General features: G+C 48.0%; 1 protein-coding gene across 1 annotated transcript in view; it reads right to left on the bottom strand.

The window, feature by feature from the left end:
• Positions 1-10,776, bottom strand: part of LOC125716650 (glypican-1-like) — a 35,949-nt gene that overhangs the window by 2,375 nt on the left and 22,798 nt on the right. Inside the window, exons 3-9 of the mRNA XM_048989212.1 lie at positions 7,005-7,396; positions 4,242-4,407; positions 3,302-3,432; positions 2,013-2,138; positions 1,610-1,734; positions 1,105-1,280; positions 1-191 (exon numbers count right to left, since the gene is read on the bottom strand). The exon at positions 1-191 is cut by the window's left edge and continues 2,375 nt beyond it. Of these exons, the coding sequence (XP_048845169.1) occupies positions 1-191; positions 1,105-1,280; positions 1,610-1,734; positions 2,013-2,138; positions 3,302-3,432; positions 4,242-4,407; positions 7,005-7,396 (1,307 nt within the window). The remainder of the gene's footprint in view (positions 192-1,104; positions 1,281-1,609; positions 1,735-2,012; positions 2,139-3,301; positions 3,433-4,241; positions 4,408-7,004; positions 7,397-10,776) is intronic.

The following is a 10,776-nucleotide window of genomic DNA, read 5'->3' as shown; positions in this document are numbered from 1 at the left end:
CAGGACGACCAATGAGAGAAGCAGGAGGCTGGCGCAGGGGCGGGACTGGCTGCCTGAACCTTGGGGGGCTTTGTTCTCGACGGGAGAGGCGTGGATTTGAGGATGCTCCGCCCTGGTGATGCTGACACAAGGATGCTGGGGGCAAAGGTCATCACCACGCATTCCGCTCCCTGACCCACTGGCATCATCACCTGAAAAACAGGAATAGAGGTGAAGGAAACAGACCTAATGTGATGGGAATCAAAGCCTTTGGTTTCAGTGTGGGATTACATAAATCTTTATTAAATCAGTTATTAAAATAAAAAATATACAGAAGGTGGCCCTTTCAAATGATAGGTACAGACTCTTTCTGTTTTCAACAACATTATGCAAAATGAAGCCTTTGTGCGCCTGTGACTTAGAAGAAGTGATTTGTGCGGGTAAACAATAAGGTGTACAAATATAAATATACAAAGACCCTGGCTACTCAATAAATAATAAGTGTGCTTTGGATGACACCCAAAGACCTTGGCCTATAGGAGCAGGCCGACAGACTCAGACGCTCAACAATTGTTTTGGAGGAGGTCCGTCACAGTCAGCGCCCACCTGACCCCACCCTCTGACCTTTCCTTGCTTGGCCAGCAGCCATTGCTGACCATTCCGCCTCCCCCGGCCTTCTCTGACTCTTGCTTTTCAACCCTAGTGTGTTTCTCCTATCCCTGTGTTTTTTCTCAGTATTCATTCTTAAGTACAGATACACATTCCACCTGTTGCCTGTTGCCCTCCTTTGTTGTTTGGTTGCTCCTGATTATTCACTCCTGCCCTTTGTTAGTCCTCAGTATCAGTGTATTTAAGTGCCTGCCTCTGTTCATTTCCCCAGCTGGTCACTGTCATTTGTTCTGTGAGTTTTACTCTGCCTGTCTCCCTAGTTCTATTTTCTATATTACGTGTTTCCCTCTGTATGATTATTTATGGTTCGATTTGTAGTATTTTCTCATTATTTCTGAACCCTCTTGGTTGGTTCTGTTCTTAATAAACCCTGTTAGTGGATCGTCACCTCATTCTGTATGCACCAGGCCTCGAGTTCTTAACAGCAGGCTGGCCAAAAGAGGGCTTGCTACTCACTGGTGTCCTGGAAGTCCACATCATTGCCGTCAAAGGCATTTCTCAGGCGATTGGTGGTGATCTTCAGCTGCATGATCTGCTGCCGGATGGTCATGTCAGGCTTGGTTATGTCGATGTCCACCTCGGGGTTGTTGATCTGACTGGCCAGGCCATCACCCATCACCTCGGGAAGGTACCTGTGCATGGGAGGAGCATCTGCTTGTCATCGCAACATTTCGGAAACATTTACCTGGTTACAGCGATTCCTGGAAGCTTCGCCAAGTCTCATTGTCAGCACCTGAACCACAGTGTGGAACCCGCCCCCTTTGAGTGGCTGACATTTATTTATGCCTGCATATGCACAACAGCAGGCTTCCCAAAAGATATTCCTAATTAGCCGCCACTGCTGCATCTTATTAGTCTGCACGTCCCACAGCCTTGTTCCCTTCAACAGCAAGGGGACGATGAAAGGGGTACAGCTAGTGAGGTGGCGGCATTTCGATGGCGCCAGCCGGGTTCTGCCTACCTGGCCCTTGTCATCCCATTCCAGCAGCTGTCGTCTCCCGCTGTCACCTTGTCATTGCAGAGTGCGTTGGGCAACTGGACCCAATAGTGCTGTAGGTCCTTCAGCTTCCTGGACACGTCTAACACCTTCAAGGGAAGAGGCAATGCCAACCTCACTTCCTGTCCTCTCACAAACCACTTCCTGTGTCAGCTAAAGTGGACTTTAAGTCATAGATTCCCTTCATTTCAACAAGTCACATGATTCTCATTTGATTATACTGGGTTTACATTTAAAGACTTAAAACATACCATAGCCGAGAAGTATAAAAGTATTGCAAAAAAACAGAAGTACTATGAAATATTTCCTCTCACATTGCCTGATACCAGGAAAGTCAGCAATTAGTAGAGAACCCAAAAACACTAACCAGCTTCTCCAGCCCACCCACAGCGATGGTCTGCTCGTCCGCAAGTGCTTTCTCTGCCTTCTTAGTTTCCTCAGTTTCTGAGCTGCCAGTAGCAGCCTCACTTGGGCTCCCACATGCCTGAAGAACCTGTAAGAGGAGCACAGAGTGTTTGTGCCGCTGCTGTCCTGCTTGCTCCATTCTATCCTCCATAGTTATGAGAGATTCTTAGGTTATTTCTAATAATGCTTCTGTTTTCCCATCACGTGCGACACCATGATCCTGCTGACGCTGTAGATCAAGCCGCCCTGCAGAGTCGCAGGCTTCCATGTGGTTCCTCTACCATCATGAAATTGCACACCTAACGGGGGTTCAGAAGGTCAGGCATCTGTGCCCGTACCCAGAAGGCCTTGGCCTCCTACCCCACCAGGGCAATAAATACCACTGTTGGGTACTTGAAAAAGGCTGTTTAACCCCAGAAAACTACCCCAGGGCACTGGCTGCTGCTGCTCCTGTGCTCCCCGACCGGAAAATGTGTCTCACCTGTACATAGGTCTGGTGAAATTTACCCAACCTCCCCAGGGATGAAAACCATATCTCTATCCAAACCCACATGAGCAAGAGGGTCTGGAGAGGAGATACACTAAAAGATACACTCTTTTACACTAAAAATGTTGACGGACAGCTGCCTTTACTCTTGAGACATGACCCTTTGCAAGATGGAGTAGTGGGCGTGTCTAAAGGTGGGCGTGTCCAAATGTGGGTGTGTCTGAAGGTGGGCATGTCCAAAGGTGGGCTTGTCTAAAGGTGACCCACGTAATAAAGAAGGCAAAATTTATTTCAATTGGTCAAAAAATGCTGACAATAAGCATTATTTCAGAAAGCGATCAGACATTCACCAGACATTTAGGTCAGGCAACGACTATGATTAATAGACATCTACAATTAAAAGCCTGTTTCATACTTCATTTACACTTCATTTAGTGTAAGACATTTGCTATGCTTGTTTACACTTTCTACTATATTTCCAGAAAGTGGAAAGGAAATTACATGCATGGTTCAACCCACAAACCTTTCAACATTCCCACAAACTTTTCGCTGCGTCCTCTTGCCTTTCGATGTGCCCATTACTCCAGCCTGCAGAGACTTAAACTTGCTCCTCTTCACAGTTTGTCTCTTCCTTTCACATTTACATGATGTTACAATTTGCTCTATTCCTCTGCTTTACTCTAGTATCATACAGTGCAGAAAAGCTCTCAACAAATATGTATCTCTGCAGCGCAGTGGCGTCCCCCAGTGGCGGCGGCGCAGACCTTGCGTCGGAAGATGTCTGCATTCTCCTGCATGCTGGAAATGGCCTCGGACAGACGCAGGGGCAGCGAGAGGATGAAGTTCTCCACACCGACAGGGCCCCGGAAACGCTCTGCCACCTGAACCATGGCGTCTGTGGGAAACGAGGAGGGGGTGAGCAGGCTAGGGGTAGGTGGGTTGCGGTTTTACACCAGAGCACACAGCCCTCTGACAAAGTTGCGACAATAAGACACAGGCCTGTGATTACTGAATGCAGCCTTCGCAGCCCCCCCACCCCCCATGGGAAGCAGGGAGGCTGACATCCGGCGGGAGAGAGCCTATGACCTGGCCGCCTCCCCTGGACACACCTACACAGCCTCACTTCAGAACGGGGCGCAGCAGCTGTTCCAGCAGCACTGACACTGTCCCCACAAAACTACTCACACCAGCAATTTGCAGTGGTGTAACAAGTACTCAGTTTTCATTCTAAAGTACAGATGCACAGCTAAATGCTAATCAAGTAAAAGAAAAAGTACTTAGTTTAGGAATCAAAAGTACTACACATTCAAATATATTGATCTTACAAAAAGCATCTTATTCTTATAAATTCACTCAATAGGTTTGAATATAGCATTGTAAGTTACAGTGCATCACAATAAAAAAAAAACTGAATCACAAGAGGACAGGCGAATATTTCATTTTTATTCACAAGACAGGCGGTTTACTCTGTAACAGTCTCAGATTAGACGATAACGAAGCACAATTTCTCAAATGAATAATACTTAGGTAAAAGTAAAGGTACTGTTATTTAAAAATACTTTTAAATAAGTTAAAATTTAAAAAGTTCAATTTCACAAAAAACCTACTCAGTTACAGAAATAAGAGAAAATGTGCTCTGTTACTTTCTACCTCTGGTAGGTAATTTCCCACTGCTCCCATTCCGCTCCCCCAGATCTGACTCACCGGCCAGGTTGGTCCACTCAGGGTCCAGGTCGGCCTGGTTAGCCAGGCAGCCCTTCATCACGTTCCGGCAGTACCTGGTACAGGGCTTGACACCCCCCAGGCCACGGCAGTGTGGGCAGTAGGTGAGCCTCATGATGGCTCGGGCACATTCTGGGCTGAGTGGCACCTGCAAGGCCATCAGAGAGCTAAAGTTAACAAAGGATAGACACTTTGCACTGCATATAATGGAGGCCCAGATGATGGTCAAATTCAGAACGGTTGGCTGACTTAGACATACTGACATGTGCTTATCCCGCTGTTCTAACCCAAAGACCTGCACATCTGCCTTCTACTCATTGTCCTTGGCTCTAACACATGGAGCCTCACATCTGTGGCCTCCTGCACATCCTAACACTGAGCCTTCTATCCCACAATGCCTCTCCCACCTGTTAGGAAGCGGGCTAATGCCCGTAAGCTTCTGGCTGGCAATCTCAACCTGATTCCCCTGAGCCGACATCTGCCAGGCCCTGAAGAGCCAGATTTCCTGGAATACATGTCTGACTCCTCAGCAAACCTCCCAGGGTGCCCAGATGTTTTCACATGAACAAAAGGAGGTGCGTTTCTGCTCAGTTGTCCTAGATTTACCACACCAACCTCATACGGAAACGTGTGCCTCACAAAGACCTGCAAACCCACAACTGATAAACCTGAGTATTACTAACATGGCATCAAATATAAATAGTCTTATAGAAAAGACGTTGAGACACAACATGTGAGAAATTCACTGTGTTTCTACACTTTCAGGTCTTCTTACAACTTCTTTCTCCGATAAACCAAGATTATCGGAACAACCATCAACTTTCTGGCTTGCTGCCTCTGATAATCCTTCTCTCCAGTCAACCCAGTGGCCAAGCTCACACTGGGAGGTGGTGGGCTTTAAGCACTAAGGACAGCGGGGCAGACTGACCTCCACCTGTTAAAGGACATCATCTGCAGATCAGGAGGTGCATCCTACGGCGACCATATAACAAAGAACTTTGAGAGAACTGAAATTCTATATAGGGTAAACAGTACTTTAAGTGAAAAAAAATCATTCAGTAAAAAGTGTTGAATGAATAATTAGCGGGGTGACATGGTGGTGCAGTGGTTAGCACTGTCGCCTCACACCTCTGGGATCCGGGTTCGAGTCTCCGCCTGGGTCACATGTGTGCGGAGTTTGCATGTTCTCCCCATGTCGTCGTGGGGTTTCCTCCGGGTACTCCGGTTTCACCCCACAGTCGAAAGACATGCTGAGGCTGACTCGACTTGCTAAATTGCCCGTAGGTGTGCATGTGTGAGTGAATGGTGAGTGAGTGTGCCCTGCGATGGGCTGGCCCCCTGTCCTGGGTTGTTCCTTGCCTCATACCCATTGCTTCCGGGATAGGCTCCGGACCCCTTGCGACCCAGTAGGATAAACGGTTTGGAAAATGGATGGATGGGTGAATAACTAGCCTATAAAAGCAGGGTAAAGAAAAAAGTCTAGTTTTAAATTGGATGCGGAGTTGAAATTTCGAAAATTTTGAAGTCAGGGAGGTGCTCAAGTGCCAGTTGCCCTGATTAGCCCATTCACCATATCACCTGCACATGCACCCGCCTGATGATGAGGTCTGTCACCAAGCAGAATAACAGATCTAATGCAACTAGATGCCACTTGAATATGGTGCCTCCAATTTCCCAGGCTGGGAAGTGTGTGGGGTGTGCATGTACTCTGGGATCCTCCTGCAAAGCAGCATCTCTGAATTGGTCAGGGTGTATGATGCTTTGTGTGTGTCTGTGTGAGTATGTGCCCTGTAACTAACTATCCCGTCCAGGCTGTACCCCAGCCAAGCCTGATTCCATGTCTAATTAATTTATCCAATAACCATATGGGGCCACTAGGTAGCATAGTTTTTAGGACTTGGACGTTCAACCAGTAGATTATAAGTTCAAGACCCTTTAGAACGGTGCTTAAACTAAAGTAATTCAGTAAATATCCGAGTCTGGACAGAAAAATCACAATAACTAATAAAAACCGACTCTTTGTCTGTCAGCGGTGTGGTAATAAACACAAGCTCTGTATCCATGTGATCGTCTTTAATAAAATGTCCAGCGGAGGGTATCATATTGTACCCCCTTCTGCTTCACACTGTTTCAGATAAACAGGCACAATTAGCCGCGTTAGCCGCTCCTGACTGACGCGCCCATTAAGCTCCGGAATATAAATAAAGGTCAAAGCCAATCAGCTTCTGTCAGGTGCTATAATGCCTCCTAACCAGACCGTCCACATCAAGTTAAGCAGGATGACAGGGCTGCTCCTCCTGCATACATCACTCCCATTGCTCCATTCTCCCTGCCCTCTTACAGCAGTACTTAACAAAGCTGAGTGTTTTACATATCAAACGAAGCCAGGTCTCACTGCTTCACCCCACGGTAGGTCAGCGAGGTCCACCCTCAGCCAATACCTGCTGTGTGTGTGTGTGGGTTTGCAAAATGTCCCCAAAGTGCGGTAAAACCTGAAAATTCTTGACTTTTGGGGACACTTCTTCAGATCCCCATTTTGATAACCTCAATTTTATAAAAATCAGTGAATGCGATCAAAAAAGTAAAAGTCTTGTATTTTGGTTGGTTACCTATGGTTAAGGTTAGGGCTGGGTAGGGGTTAAGGGTGTCGTGATTGGGATCAGGGTTATGTCCATAAAACTTAATGGAGAGTCACCACCATGATAGGGATATATATGTGTGTACGTGTGGAGAGCAGGATCCTACCTGAGACACCTTGCGTACCACATCGCTGCTCACCAGCAGGCCCACAGAGAAGGAGCGTGCTACCACGAAGGCACGCGTCACCTTTGCCTTCAGGTCGCGAGGCACGTCGCCGAACGGCCGCAGCACCTCCGCCTGCTTCCCGGCACATTCCAGGAAGTCGTCCCCCGAGCCACGCTGTGGGTTCGATGCCTTGAGCATGCGCTCCAGCAGTTGTGCCCAGAATTCGTTGAGTGACTCCTCAAGGTTTACGCCGGAACCACGATAGTAGCGGCGCAGCTCAGCGAACAGGCCCTGGACGAGGTGTGCATTCTGCGCATATGCATTCCCGCCTGCGCCGCGCAGCGACTGCAGCACTGACGACTCACTGTGGTTCAGTAGCTCCAGAAAATAGCCTGAAACGGCAAGAAAGGACGTCATGGTGACTGGGACTATATACGAAATATCAAAGGATACCTCAACAAAGCCTCTCAGACCGCTGAACATGGAGACAAACACGCACACACATACATAAATCAACACAAACTCACACGTCCTGTTTAGTGAGGCAGAATACCTGGAGACAGATACTGCAAAAAACAAGCACAGACAGGACAGATCCACGGACCCAAACAAACATGCAGGACGCTGTCAGATTCCTGCACGGATCACACCGGGAGAATTCCCAGCCGCATGCAACCGCACCCCCAACCTGCCTCGCCTGCCCATAATGCATTCTGCCACACGCACTTAAGAACGCTCACAAGATCAATGTCAAAGTCGAGACCATTCATTCCCGTTGCGAATACACCTCACCACATTTTTACCTGAATCTGAGAAAAAATAACATTCCTGGATGTCCCAGAAAGCATTTCAGCTTCTCATCATGTTGCAATTGTAATCTCTGCTCTGGTGGCTCTTTGTTTATTCTGAAGGCATCTTATCTCACCCAAGCTGAGGCTACTGATGCCGGCTACGTGTCGACGGGCTTAAGGTCTCACCCCCCGTGGCTTTGGAGACGGGCTTCACAATGAGTCTGTGCCAACAGACAGGACCAAGCCTTGGTCATACAGGTGAGAAAAAGAACAAGGCATGGAAAGTGAAACCAGGAGTGAGGAGATCTACAAACTACAAGAGAACGGCATGCTGTCACTGGAGGTAAATCCCCATTGGAAGATATCAGAGAGGAGAGACCTGCTGTAAATAAAAGTCATGGACATGACATGGCAGGAAGTCAGAAACAGAGCTTAACACAGTGACAGAGCCTAACAGCAGAGACAGATCTTAACACAGAGAGCTTAACAGCAGAGACAAATCTTAACACAGAGACCACGCTTAACACACTGACAGAGCCTAACACCAGAGACAGATCTTAATGCAAACACATATCTTAACACCAGAGACCGATCTAAACACACTGACAGAGCCTAACACCAGAGACAGATCTTAACAGAAACAGATCTTAACGCAAACACATATCTTAACACCAGAGACCGATCTAAACACAGAGACAGAGCTTAACACGAGAGACAGAGCTTAATACCAGAGACCACGCTTAACACACTGACAGAGCCTAACACCAGAAACAGATCTTAACACAGCGACCATGCTTAACAGAGAGGCAGAGTTTAACACAGAGAGAGAGCTGAACAGCAGAGACAGCTATTAACACAGAGACCACGCTTAACACACTGACAGAGCCTAACACCAGAGACAGAGCTTAACACCAGAGACTGCGCTTAACACATTGACAGAGCCTAACATCAGAGACAGATCTTAACAGAAACAGATCTTAACGCAAACACATATCTTAACACCAGAGACAGAGCTTAACACACTGACAGAGCCTAACACCAGACAGATCTTAACACAGAGACGGAGCTGCAGCTGCATTACAGCATGGAGATCGGCAGTGTGTAGGTGGCTACGCTGGTGCCAACTTCGCCAGAAGCGAAAGGGAAAACATTAACTTGAAAGTAACAGATGAATAGTGAAATATACAGAATACAAAACAAGCCATTTTCCTAAAAGCACAAGACCTATCCAACATAAGCAAAGTGTCTCCAAAAGCCATTGTAACAAGACGTTTGTACTACATTCCTCAGCGTATGACATTAATAAAATCAGTAACACCAAAATGTCGTACAGAATGAATAAGAAACCTGGGACCACTTGGATGACCCCTTTGCCCTTGGGTGGCTGGTGTCTTTGTCCTGGAGAAGCACACTGCGGGGGGCAAGTGTGAATCTGGTGGAATACTGACCCACCCCACCCCCCCCTACAAAAAAAAAAAAAAAAAGAGATGTCGTATTCTCTAGTTAGAATGAAAATCAGACCCATATGATGCAGGGACAGAAGGTGAGAGAAGGTTCACCATTCATATTTGGAAGAAGGGACATTTTGGGTGATAAAGGGACAAACAAAAGACAGGTGATGAACCTATAGATGGGGCACGAGGCCCACAGATAGGGCAACAAGATCTGGGTGTGTCGTCTGCAAGGGTCAAACACAAGATGGTTTTATATTACTAGAAACCGGCTAAAGGTGACGGAAGTAATTGTCAGGCAGTTTCTACCCAGCCCTGCTGAGAGAAATCCAAGCTCTTGTTTCATGCTCTGTTTTGGACCAATCAGGAGCAGCAAGTCTAGCTAATCGGTAAATGAGCCATAAGACAGCCCCCATCACTGGCCGGCAAACTTTTACAGATCACCTCAATCCTCGCCAGAAAAAGCAGCGTCAGCTCGTCAAACTTTCCACTGAGTGGTGTTTGCTGGGGCTGCCAGTGGCACCAAGAGCGGCTCCTTCTCTGCAGGCAGGATGGTGGAGGAGAGAGGATGACATCAGCATAGACCCCCCCCCCCCCTCCGCCAAGCAAGAAAACGTGCTTTGTTGAGGTGCAGGAATCCACGACGGAGGGAGAGAGCAGGAAGTGGAGGTGGGTCGACCTCCCCTGGTCTGTCAGCTGAGATCACATTATGACACTGGGTCTTAGCCCAAGGGAGTGTGTGTGACCACAGTTCCCCATCCTCCTGTTGACACCTCCGTAACACCTGGCCGGCGCTCAGGGCCCCCGCCCTTGGAGATAATACGGCTTAATTGCTCTGGTAAATCTGCACCAGTACATCTGGGCAGGAGAAGGTTAAGAGTGTGCAGCCGTCTCGCATTTTAAGTAGCGTGCAGGCGAAGTTCACCTCTAAGTACTCAGTGACAGCGATGCAAATTTGGGATGCAAATGAGGCATTTTATTTACTGAGAAAGGGAACACCTGGGGAGCGGGGGGAGGGGGGGGGGCGGGGAAGATGGGGGGGGATGGAGGGGGGTTCAGTGCCAGCTAGGATGTACTACCAGGGACACTTATCAAGAAGTTAAGCTTCCCCGGCAAGTTCAGTGCTGGCTGTTGGCAAAAAGCTGGAGGTCTGAGGCTTCAAGCCAGAGAACCGACAGGAGGAGAGGAGAACCACAGGCTTCCACAAAAAAGGGAACCCAGAACCAGCAAATCGAAACAGGCCCTGGGTTTACAGGCCTGGTAAGAAGGGTTATGGGTGATTAAGCAGTGTGTCTGTCTGGTGCAGAGAGAAGGTCGTATGGTATCAGATCCGATCGCAGTGCTTGATGTGTGTCACCTTCAAGCAGCAAAGGACCATAATTTATACATGTCACATGCTCCACTCCCCCCTCCCCCATCAGGCCTCGCCTCTCCCATCTGGACACATGAGTCCTTAGGATTCATTCAGGAGCACCATTGCCACGTGTTTGATGACGGGATGGGAGTGTGTGTCTCTCCCGCACCTCCCGG

The sequence above is a fragment of the Brienomyrus brachyistius genome, chromosome 21 (genome assembly GCF_023856365.1).
Source record: "Brienomyrus brachyistius isolate T26 chromosome 21, BBRACH_0.4, whole genome shotgun sequence".
In the NCBI taxonomy this organism is placed as follows: domain Eukaryota; kingdom Metazoa; phylum Chordata; class Actinopteri; order Osteoglossiformes; family Mormyridae; genus Brienomyrus; species Brienomyrus brachyistius.
Note: the sequence above shows the minus strand (reverse complement) of the source record. Positions and strands in the feature narration are given on the sequence as shown.